This window comes from Daucus carota, chromosome 3, assembly GCF_001625215.2.
Source record: "Daucus carota subsp. sativus chromosome 3, DH1 v3.0, whole genome shotgun sequence".
NCBI lineage: Eukaryota > Viridiplantae > Streptophyta > Magnoliopsida > Apiales > Apiaceae > Daucus > Daucus carota.
The window spans coordinates 9,023,853-9,036,939 of record NC_030383.2 but is presented as its reverse complement, the minus strand read 5'-3'; the positions used below and the strand labels follow the sequence as shown (position 1 = coordinate 9,036,939).

Genomic DNA, 13,087 nt, shown 5'->3' with positions numbered 1-13,087 from the left:
AAAATTTGTTTAAGTAGCTATCTTGTCAAACACAATACCAATATTAAAATTAGTTCGAACCGCCTTCCCGTCAAAGACAATATTAATCCATAATTATTATTTTAATGATAAAATTAAATATCAGAATATAGATCAAAATTAGTTTGAGCCGCTCTCTTATCAAATACAATACTAATAACAAAATATTACAATTTAAATATTAGTTTGGGTCTCCTTACTGTCAAACACAGTACTAATAAAAATTATTCTAATTATGATAAAATTAAAAATTATAATTGGATAAAAATTATTTTGAAATATGGTCCCGTTTTAACAAAAAAAATTATTATAACATAGATAAAACATTATTTTAGCCACTTTCCCGTCAAACATAATACTAATATTACTATTTAGATAAAAATTAGTTTGGGCCGCCTCTCGTGCCCGTCAAACACAATACTAATCGAGAATCATTTACATTATCATAAAATCAATATATGATTCCTATTTTATATCCTATTTTATTTTATTAATTATTTTTATTTTATGAATACTATTTATTAGTTAAAGGTTATTGTTCTTTTACGGTTCTAATTTTTTTGCTATTATTTTCTTAAATGATTATTATCTTTACAATCTTTTTTTTTCTATTCGAAATTTAAGAAAATTATAAGACTAAATCGAAAATAAAAATTGTACGTATTATCTTACAAATTTTAATTATAAATTGTATTTTATCTATGATTGTTAGTTAAATAAATATAAAAATTATTCTAATTTTGATAAAATTAAAGATTATGATTGGATAAAAATTATTTTGAACCGTGTTCCCATTTTAACAATAAATATATTATAACATAAATAAAAAATTATTTTAGCTACTTTCTCGTCAAACATAATACTAATAAAAAAATTATTATTATTTAGATAAAAATTAGTTCGGGCCGCCTCCCGTACCCGTCAACACAATACTAATCAAGAATCATTTACATTATCATAAAATCAATATATGACTCTTATTTTATATATAATATTTTATTTTATTAATTATTTTTATTTTATGATTCCTATTTATTAGTTAAAAATTATTATTCTTTTATGGTTCTATATTTTTTGCTATTAGTTTTTTTAATGATTATTATCTTTACAATCCTTCATTTTCTACTCGAAATTTAAGAAAATTATAAAACTAAATCGAAAATAAAAATTGTACGTATTACCTTACAAATCTTAAATATAAATTATATTTTATCTATGATTGTTAGTTCAAATAAATATAATCCTATTCCTTTTAAAATTTCTAAATAAGAAAAAAATTGTATTACCTTTAGAATCCAAAAAAAAAAAAAGAATTGCATCAACTTTTGAAATCCTTGAACCTGGTTTTTTTTTATAATTATATTTTCAATCCAAAATTTAAGAAAATTATAAGATTTTTTTTTTATTTTTAGAATCCAATAAAAAAAGAATTGTATTGCCTTTAAGATCCTTGAATTTGATTTTTTGAATTATAATTTTATTTTCTATTCGAAATTCAAAAAAATTATAAGACTGGATCGAACTATTGTCGAGATTGGTTGTAAGTCCATGCATACTATTTGAATGAGGTTGCGAAGATCTCAAAGATGTTTTCATGACAGAGATGCTATCTTCTTGATATTTATTAAACGACGTGAGTTTAGCGCGACGAACCTCTTTATACAATTTGAGATTCTAGAAGATGCTGGTTTTTACTTTTTAGATATATAATTTGAAAAAACTTAATAAAATAAGATTATAAATTTATAACTTTTGAGAATAAGAATTGTATTTTTTAATTATATTTGTTCAATAACTGTTATTTAAAATAAATAAAATTTTACTTTTTAATGATTCTTAAATAAGTAAGGAATTGTACTATCTTTGCAATCTTTTTATATCTACAATACTTGAACCTCATTTTTAAATTATAATTTTAAATTATTTAAAATTTAAGACTAAATCGAACAATTCCAGAGACACCATGTCACTTGAGGGAGGGTGTGTGTGTTCTCGCCGGTGGAAAAAAATCGGAGAGCTTACCCTCGATAGGTTAAGCTATAGAATGGTCAATGGTAAAATTACATGTTGCAAACTTATGTCTTCCGATCAATTCATGCCGTCTTGTAAATTTTTTTTTATACATGTTTGATACAAATTTATATGATAAATTTGGAAAATTTCAATAAAATAAAATTGTAAATTTTATTTTCAAATTTAATAAAATAAAACTTTAAATTTGATAACTATTGAAAATAAGAATTGTAGTTCTTTAATAATTTGTATATTAATGAATAAAAAAATTAAAATAAGAATTGTATTATCTTTATGATTCCTAAATAAGAAAAAGAAGTGTATTACTGTTAGAATCTTTTTTCTAAATTTTAGAGTATTACTTTTAGAATTCAATAAAAAGAATTATATTATCTTTAGAATTGTATTAAACATGATTTTTTGAATTATAATTATATTATCTATCCGAAATTTAAAAAAAATTATAAGACTGAATCGAACAATTCACACACCCACATCCTCTTTTATATATATCTACTATTGATGATTGATTGTTTAATTTATAAATATACATATTTATATACCTTTTCAGAAATAAATATTTTCAAAAAACAGATAAATCAAATTTTTTATGCATACAGTGAGGAGTGCTACTGCTATGGAGCGAAAATATTATGTTGCGTTTGGTTGGGGTGAATGATTCCGGAAGGAATGGAATGAAAAATGAACTATCTTATGGATGATTTTTAAGAAATTTCATTCCTTCCTCCATTCCATTCCCTACATCATATGCTCTATCACCCCTTCCATTTGAGATGGAATGCTCCATTCTCTCTCATCCTCAATTTCTTCTCAAATCTCATCATAGCAATTTTGCACTTCTTCAAAGTTTTTTCAAAACTCTCTTACTATCTCTATTAGTTTCAAGTATTTTTTACTCATTTCATTCCATTCTATTCCATTATCCCCAACCAAACACAACATAATTTTTATCATTCTAACAGTTTTTTTCCCATCTTTTTTTTTGTCAGGACTTTTTTCCCCATCTTATATATGTATGTTCCTGATAATCGTGAACCAACGATGATGAAATTAGCTGTGTTTCTATCTTTGAAGTTTTATTTCAGTTTATGCCACGAGAGAAACACAATACGTCAATACACATCAACAAAACTGATTCCCCAAGACCATCCACAAGTCACAGCAAGATAGAAGCCAACTATATAATTCCTAGCTTGGCTCAATTACAGAAGAATGAATGCTCTTATTTAGGCAGAACTGTCCTAATAGTATTTGGCATCATGTAACTAAGAATTACAGGTCAACACATTAAGCAAACAATAAAATAAAAAGTACAGATTAACGCTAACAAGCAAATGTAGGTTTTAGCATTTCTACAACCAAGTTCAACTTTCTACAATCGTCACAAACCAAAGTATTCAAGATTTTCCAGAGTCTAAACTCCGGAGTCTGGGGGCATATATAGCTAGAACTTTTTAGTGACAGTAAGTTGATATAATTTAGTACAACATACATATAACAACCATACACATTACACATACCTGACTATTTCACACAATTTAGTTTATTCATAGTATATTACAGTTCTGCGTGAAAGGATTTGTGCACAAGACCAAGAACTTCATAAACGAATCCTTTTCACATCACCTTCTGGGACACTTACATCACTTGTAATGCTCTCTACTAACGAAACTGTTTGTCCATGAACCTGAATCAATTTAAAGCCTTTTAAATAAGTAACAATCAGGATAATAGAAGGCAGAGAGTTGAAAATAAAACAAAAATATAACAGGTAAGATAATCAAAATTCCTATAGTTTGAGTTCTTTTTGTCAGGCCTACTACTTTGAGATTTTGACAATAGAGAAAATTGTGAGTGTTCACCACATATCCACTGCAAATATCTTGTGAAGTTAGTGTGCTATTAAACTCTAGTTATATGCACAGTGTAAACTAGGCCAATTAAAACATCAACGAAAAGCATTTCAGTGTGTAACTTCTATAACAGGGTTTACTGGAATGACTTGATCAGAAGAGAAAACAAATTTTTACATCATTTCCACAAAAGATTAGCTGGGAGGGCACCTGATTACGAGGACAAAAATTTGATGACAAATAAAAAACCCTATAGGATCTTCATTCATCTAATTTAGTAGCAATGATGCCGAACTGTAAATAAATATGACAAGTATTTACAAAAAAGCCTATCAGCACATCCTAAATAAATATTAACTACATTATTTAAAACATTATGAAAAACAAATGGCAGAAGGATCTATTTAGATAGAATCTTGAGCTTTTATATTTTACACAGAAGCATAATAAATTAATTGGTAAACTCCCACATAAAGTTTGTATCTCCTTATATATATATAATGCAAGGAAGAAGACTGTCAATAGTAGATGGAAACACCATATTCCCCCCCCCCCCCCCCCCCCCCCTATTTTGTGACATTTTTATTGTAAATACACTGAAGTTTGGCAGAAAGAGAAGCATACTTTCTTATCATCTGGAACAACTGCATATCTAGTTGATGGCAAGACTGAAATTTTCCCTGCTCAAGAAAATATTTGGAATCATCATTTGTTCTACTGGAAATTCGTAATAATTCTTTCACATCAGTTGTTCACTAGGAATTCATACTAATTCATATCATCTGGAAAAGTATGCGATACCTATTAATGGATCAATGTTTGAGGATTCGATCAGTTGTCCGTTCAACCCATCTACGCTTAACGCCTCTATGATCTTTGGAATGTTTCTACAAAGTCCAAGGAAAATAAACAATGACTTAATAATCAAAAAATTCAGGAGTGGAATATTCATGACTAACATGATTTTACAAGCTATATACATTATAACAGGTTATTCTTGCTATAAAGATAAGTCAGACTATGTACCTAAATTCACTGAGATGTTTCCACATACTTTTATTAAATTCTTATTCCCCTTGATTGCTAGGATTTGAATGTTTGCACGGAAAAGGTCATGACACTTAGAGGAACACATATACCTGAGATTTCTGAGATGGTGTTATTCTAAAATAATTTCTCATGATATTTTATCAGGGAATCTTTACTTATCTGTATCTAGTGTCTCCTCTGAATAGTAGGATTAATTACAGTAATTGCATGAATGATGAAGATTTGTTTTTTTTACTTCTTTCATCTGCTCATAAATTAAGAAAGGATAAAACTCATGAAGGAAGACTATCTGCTTGTCTCATAACGATGGCTATCTATGGTTGAGGACAATCAAGGTAATGATGATGTGATTAATATGCGTGTTTTCCTTAGAGGCTTAAACAATAACCTGCATAACTTGCCATGGGTATACTATTTTCCACTTGAGGCCAAAAAAGTCTTAAGATAAATAATTAAAAACTATACCTGCAACATACTGTGAAGTAGAAATGTTAGTACCTGTCTATAGACTCCTGGTGTCCCAGCTGTCCATTTGTTCCTCTTCCCCATGAATATATGTTCTGTTTTTCAGTGACAGCAAGAGTGTGCCTCCACCCACATGAGATCTGAACTACTTTCTGCAAGTGAAATATTGGAGAAGAAAAAAATATTACTAAGTTCAAGGATTAGAAAGAGAAACCGTCTGAACCAAACATCAGATCAATTTGAAAAGTAATGGAACCAAGTACATGCCTCCTCATGTGGAAAATTTACAGGCATCGGAAAGCAATGATCCAGATTATCACCAACCCCAACTTGTCCGAACTGTATATAGAAATCAAAGTTGTATATTAGTTACAAACATACAATGCACATAATGCTCAAACATGCCAATATCAGTAACAACATAGGTGATGAATAGTCCAAATTATGATTGTGATGTTGGCAGTGAATACCTTTAGAAAAAATAGAAACAGAAGAAAGGAAATGTAGTTCTGAAAAAATGCAATAATAAGTTGCCATAAAATTCAAGGAGAACTTTAGAACTCTTCATAAAATTTCTGCGTTGAAAAGTTTTGCACAATGTGCAATAATTCATCATTGAGTAAGATGATGTACTATGACGGCATAACAAAAAACAGTTCCTGAGTTGAGAATGCAAATAGAATAGTATAATAAGACAACTCACAGATACAAAATCAGTGTTTTATTTTAGCCCAAAGCTTGTATGCAAGTATACAAAGGAGAGTCTTAGTAACCTTATTCCATCCCCAACCATAGAGTTTTCCATTAGATGTCAGTGCCATTGTGTGTCTCCAACCACCTGATATCTGCATCAATGTCAAAGAGAAAAACCACATTAATTTGGAAGAGAAAAACCACATTAATTTGGATCCAAATATATATATATATATATATATATATATATATATATATATATATGTGTGTGTGTGTGTGTGTGCTCTCTGGTATCACCCAATAGGCGGATGAGACCTGTCTCAAATAATGGTCAAATGATAGAGCATTATATAATGTACTACATCCCATGCATAATTTTGTATGAACAAAATCGAAGAACTCTGTTTAGGATTAAGAGGATAAAAAAACCTCGAAATTTATCCCTATGTTCTGTTTTGACTCTTTATTCCACGTGTCTTACACAAATTTTCTTTTTCTATTAAGATCCAACTCGAGAAGTGATATAGGTATAAAACATGCACCTGATCCCATCAGAACGTCGAAATTAAGCGTCCTTGGGCGAGAGTAGTACGAGAATGGGTGATTTCGTAAGAAGTCCTAATTTTTAGATAGAAAATTTATCCAAAAAAACATATAGGCGTAAAACACTCGTAATTAAGACCCACCGATCACTGAATAGCTACACCGCCAAATGCTAATTGTACAAGGGTCTGTTGTACCTGTCAAGCCATTTTCTATTATGCGCTATATGTTACCGTTAAGTTATGTATATTTACTCAGTAACCTTGCAATTAAAGAGGTTTGTAGCTGTATCAAGTATTCAAGTAGATGTGTGCCCTTCATCCTCTCTGGGGATTTTTTGTTGAAATTATGAACTATGATATTTGGTTTAGGCAACCAGAAAATCGACCCAATTGAGGACAGTAGTATGCTCATCAGCTCATAAGATAAGCAACTTGATAATGGCAAATGTTTAGTAGAGTACCTTAAATGAAGTACTAAACGTTAACTATATGTTCTATAGTATATTATTCTTTTAAAAATATTACAGAACATATGCAGGAGAAATGGTTCTCCAACTAGTACTCCATTTTAGGGTACTCCACTGAACAAAACCCCCTTGATTATATATAATACAGCTTCTATTATTCAACTTATGGAGTTCATTTAGCAACCTTGTGGATTTTTCAAGTATGCATGACAAATATGTCGATATCACACTCAGCCACTCAGGATGAAAAAGTTTTACAAAGCTTAACGATAATGATGCCACAAGCAATCAATATAAGAACTAGGAGGCATGCTGCACAAAAATTCTGTCAACTTGAAATATATTGATAACTCCATTGCTGTTGTATAAAAACTCCATACTTGTCATGATTTCGGCCATAACCTCAATTTTGTCATGTGAAATTCCGACACACAAGATTGACAGAATGTCAGAAACTAACTATCAAATGTTTCATTTTTTTTTTGATGATTTGTTGTTGATGTTTTCATTATAAGTTAAAATATCCAGTAAAGTACAAGTGCCAAGTATAGACTATAATCATTATCTGTGTAACATCAATCTTAATATTATTATGTGAAAGAGGCAGATCTTTAAGCCAATCGGACCCCACAAGTGAATTAAGTTCTGAGTACTTACTACATAAAGATGGATGAGTAAACAATGCTCAGAGTCGGTTTAGAAGGGGAAACGAAAATGCTTTGAGCTCGAGAGACCGGATTTCTTAGACAAAGGCAAAATATATTTTTGTCAACCTTAACGAGCACCATTACGAACTAAAGTATGTAAACAAGCAAAAAACAAATAAATTTGAGTTAAGTACTACATTACCTGGGAAACAACTTCTCCCTGCAAGGCGTGAAGCTTATGAGGGATGAGATGGTCTTCAAAATCCCCATGTCCTAGTTGCCCATATTTGCTCCATCCATAAGTGTATAAACCACCAGAAGAGGAGACAGATATTGTATGCCGCCATCCACAGGCAATCAGAACCATCTCCTCATCCTGGACAACGAGAACTTCAGAGATATTTTGAAAATTCCCACGCATTCATATAGCCCATATAATTATGCTTTTGTGTGCTGGTTTAAGCAGTGCCAAGAATACATGGAATGTTTACAAGCATCTGCTAGAGTGATCACCTTCTTACTAACAAGTTTCAGCACTTCCGTTCAATTAACATAGATATTATCATGTATATTGCAAATGTTCTACTTGCACAACATGTTTTTACTGATCACGTGCCTTGCACTTCTTAGTCAGAAAATAACTCAACCTCAAGCAGTAAAAAAAGATAAAGGATAACTAGCAGCAAGCTCCAAATTTAAAGTAAAGTTATACTAGAAAGTAGAAAACAAATCACCAAATGATCATGTTTGGAGTTTGGCATCTTATATCACATACAAATTAATTTTAAGATGATAACAGGATTGGAAACTCTTGGCGTATTGGGAAGAATGTTGATGAAAAAAGACAAAACCCGCTATCAGAACTATGTAAGAAAATATATATTTAGGTTTTACTTTCCAAAAAAATATGTGAAGAACAAATGAAAGAAAGAATTGGGAGAAGAAATGAACCAAGTACACTGTAAAGGCATACAAGACACATTACAGTGATCAGAAGTCCAAACTTATGTGAGAAGTATTATAAAGTATATTATAACTTAATTTAACACATACGTCAACATTTGAAACTTTCTCCGGAACTAAACGATCGTTTCGGTCACCCAACCCCAAATTTCCATAACGTCCCCATCCCCAGCCATAAAGGTCTCCATCTTCCGTGATAGCGACTGTATGTTCAGCACCAGCAGCAACCATTCTGACAGCTATGCCCTGCACAAAGCATCTAAAAGAGGTAAAGCTTTTTGTCCACTATGATATAAACATAACAGTATGCCCGCCAAAATTCCAACACAATTTACATGTCTATTTATCTTAATATAGACCCAATGTGATCCCATTTGCTTGTGCCTGTAATTTATTCTTGTCATTATCCAATGGGTGCATTTTAACCTTCATTTTCCCAGACCTTTTTAATTTTGCTAGCAACGGTGCTTGATATGATGCAAAAACCAATCAAATGTAAAACATAGTAGTGCTTTATAAACATTAAAATTACACATTGACTAACAGTATGCCACAATGCTTTATATGTACTCCAAATATATCAGGCAATATTTTTTTTGTTGGCCATATTTTATGACGAAGTTTTGTGACCAACAACAGTGATGATGAATGCATCCTATGAAGTTAGTTTCTACTAAGGTGGTTGCTAAAAACTTAAGTTTTCACAAAAGGTTGATGTATGACAGCATCCGTATGTATGCACACTTGATGGATATGCGTTCCACACCAACTTTATTAGCATATATCAAGATGTCTTTGAGAACTATAGATGATGGCCGCTGTAACTGACTAGACAACATGAAATTATAGTTGTAAAATTTACCGAACTGAGTACCATATACCAAGTTAAAAGGCAAAGCAACAAGAAGGTTCTGGGACAACGAACTGTTGGACCTATATACCTGGAAAGCTTGAACTTTTTGGGGCACAAGAGAATCCTCTATGGTGCCTAGACCTAACTGACCATTTTGATTTCGTCCCCAGCTACAATGAAAGTCAGAGATGAAGAATTTAGAACAGAAACAGGAAATCCATAATACACAACAGAAAACATACTGAGGATTGAGCTATTAACACACGCATATATGAGCAAGAACGTAATCACAAAACATGCAATTATCTAAAGAACAGTTAAAGCACTACTCACATAATACTTAATTGCTATGAACAGCTTTCGCCTTTAACATGCTAAACTGCTGATCACATCAATTAACTTTTCTCTATAAGTTTTTTAATAGATAGAAGGTAAATGCTCTACTGCAGGATGTACATGTCACAACATAAACGAAGAACTTCGCATCAAGAACAATAATAACTTTAATCTTTAATTGGGAAGACACATATCTCTACGATCACCTATAAACCATTTAAGAATCAAGTGATGATTTAGATTTCTTATACAACTATACAAGCACAGGACAAGATGTGCAAACAAAAACATTATACATATGGAAATTGGTTAGATAAAAAGAGAATCAATATGAAGGACAATACTGATACAAACAAAATGCTATATAAAATACCTATGCACCTCGCCTTCCATGGACACAGCCAAACAATGGCTGTCTCCGCAAGCAATTTGTTTTATGCGCATACCATATAATGCTTTTATCGGTTGAGGAATAAAAACATCACTAGAGTTTCCATGACCTAGTCTCCCAAAATCACCCCTACAGGAGATCCAGAAGAGCAAAGAACAAAGCAGGAGTTAAAAGAGTGTAATTTACAGCTTGACAAAAGAAAATTGCCTTTACAGTAATATTTAGTTGTTGAGCACACAGAACATACCATCCCCAACTGTACACTTGCCTACTCAACTCGGAATAAGCAGTTGAGTGATCTGCTCCACAGCTCACAGATACTATTTCCTGACCATCTAAGGTGCTCAATCGAGTAGGAGAAATTCGATCTTCAGCATCCCCATGCCCCAGTTGTCCGTCCTCTCCTCGTCCCCAAGAGCATACAACATTTCCAGCTGTGAAGTTAAAATTTTCCAGGATAGTGGGAATAAGTACTATAACAGTATTTAATTATTACTCAAAGAATATGTAAAGATGAGCAGAAATCAGTAGCCATGGTTTATCAGCAACATCCCATATATGAATTTCCCTCTTGTCTAACACTGTAAAACACAACTATAATTACTCTTTAGTAAATTAAATTGTAAAAAGTAAAGTGTCACTCTAAAGTCTAAATCACAAGTACCCACAAAATTGGCTCCCCTGATTCACATGCCAGAATCTTGAGACATGTAAATACTTCTGGTTCTAGCATATGGCTATGGATCCATGTCCGATACATAGTCTACAGTTGCTCTGTCTGAGAACCACCATTAGCAGCAACAATGCCTTTGAAACTAACACTGAACACACCCTATTATCGCATTTGAACAAATTTGTACTAACATTGCGAGAAGTACTAACTAATGGAGCACAAACTTTCAAGGCATCAAGTGTCGTAACATCGAAATAACTCACTACTTCACAGAAAATACATGCACATGAAATCAGAAGTATATAAGAATCTTACCAAGGAGAGCAACAGAATGACTAGCACCAGCAGAAATCAGAACAACTCTATGACAGACATTTCCTTGTATGCAGCTAATTTCACCCTCTCCTTCCATATTTCTCCCAAGTCACTACTCTCTGATCAAAACCCAAGAACTGATTGGAAAAAATTGAATTTTCCCAGTTGTTCTGTTCTGAGTATCTGGACCCTGGACTTAGACATTCATTTATAGTACTGACAGAGATGGCACATGGGTTAACTTAGAAACATATGTACTGGTTGTGTTCCATTATATATATGAAAGTAAATAAAAACATGTGATTATGTGACAAAAGAAGGGACAGTTGAATTAGGTAAGAAAATGATAAATGATAGATATAAAGGTGATTTCATAAGTCAGTTAGTTAGCTGTAAAGTAGAGAGTGATGCCAAAAGGTCTTAACTAGGATTTAGTACTGCAGCTTCCATTTTCTTTTCGGCTGTTTGTCTTTTTATACGCATACACAAACATATGTGTACACAGGTCAATCAAAATAGATGATGAACCAACTGAGCATGTCGACTGCTTAAGATTTTTTTACCCTTCAAAAAAACAAGGATCAAGTATAGGCTAACTAGGCTGATTTCAATTTGATCATATATTTTGTAATAGCGGGGTATCATTCCACATAAACGTTTTTTTTTTTTCGGCTAAACAAATCTAGATAACAAAATACAGGGAAAATATTCATAATCACTGGAGGCACTCCTCTCCTCAAGAAGCAGGATGGCTACAGTAGAGTAAGAAGAGATTAATTTAATATAATAAGCTAGCAGTAGAAGGATCCTACAAGATCATCATTGAAACTTGTGACTTCTTCCCTAACAATTTGTTTGATCAATTGCCATGAATTGGGGAGGCCTAGGAGGACGGGAGTACCTCGGATCACGTTCCAATCAAATATTGTAAACTAACACTCCAATATCAAGATAACAAATTATCAGTGTCGAGTTGTTCAATGCGTTGAATAAAGGAAATTCAGCTATAATCCAAGGGCATAGTTCCCTGGTGCAAGAATTCTATCTAAAAATGACATCATCACGGATTCATTTTCCACATAGCATCTAACCACATTATAAATGTACTTTACAATGGAGAGGCAATGGCGTACTGCTAGTGAGCAGGGAGGGCCTAGCTATATTTTGACGTTTAATGGAATATGAGACACAAGAGATAATAACTTTAGTTGAAGGTATCGAAAGATAAAGCAGCAATTGTGCAATATCGCGCTTGATCTACCATGTGCTATAATTCAGTAGCGAAAGCATTATTAGATGGAGGGACCAGCTCCAAAGCTCCTAACTAAGAGATTCAACTTACTGGACCGTAAGAATTTAAAGTCAGCAGTAGCATCACATGATGCGCACCCACAGACTGAGCAGCAGCAGGAAGCATTCACCTCAAGAAATTACCCCAGCATATCCGAACCTTGCACTGAATTTTGAAATCCGACTCGGATTTGAAAAATGCACATAATTTTAGGATATTTGATTAAATATTTAAATTACTGGAAATTTAATTTATATATCATTCAATAATAGGTTATTTATGATTTAGGTCTGAGCTAGTCCAATTTTTTTATATCTAAATTTTTAAAAAATCTGATTTAAATTTCTCCGATCATTAGTCAATGCTGACGTGGAAATTGAAAAATAAAAAAAATAAAAAATAAAAATTTAGAACTTTACGGATGAAGTGAAATATCGATATGTTAATTTATCATAATTCCAATTTTCTACAAGATATTAATCTATTAACTACG

At 32.0% G+C, this 13,087-nt stretch overlaps 1 protein-coding gene across 1 annotated transcript; it reads right to left on the bottom strand.

Moving 5' to 3' along the window:
- Positions 1-3,376: 3,376 nt before the first annotated feature.
- On the bottom strand, positions 3,377-11,553 carry LOC108215424 (ultraviolet-B receptor UVR8). The gene is made up of 12 exons (XM_017387925.2): positions 11,304-11,553; positions 10,563-10,749; positions 10,298-10,444; positions 9,677-9,758; positions 8,826-8,981; positions 7,975-8,148; positions 6,194-6,265; positions 5,688-5,759; positions 5,454-5,572; positions 4,707-4,792; positions 4,530-4,585; positions 3,377-3,739 (listed from the first exon to the last, which is right to left on the bottom strand). The coding sequence occupies exons 1-12, from the start codon at positions 11,398-11,400 to the stop codon at positions 3,653-3,655; spliced, it is 1,335 nt and encodes a 444-aa protein (XP_017243414.1). The 5' UTR covers positions 11,401-11,553; the 3' UTR covers positions 3,377-3,652.
- Between the last annotated feature and the right edge of the window lie 1,534 nt (positions 11,554-13,087).

Coding starts and splice junctions, on each gene's coding strand:
- LOC108215424 (XM_017387925.2), bottom strand. CDS start 11,400: ATGGAAGGAGAGGGTGAAATTAGCTGCATACAAGGAAATGTCTGTCAT. Junction 9,759..10,297: donor ATGGAAGGCGAGGTGCATAG/GTATTTTATATA, acceptor CTTTCATTGTAG/CTGGGGACGAAATCAAAATG. Junction 6,266..7,974: donor AGGGAGAAGTTGTTTCCCAG/GTAATGTAGTAC, acceptor ACATTGATGCAG/ATATCAGGTGGTTGGAGACA.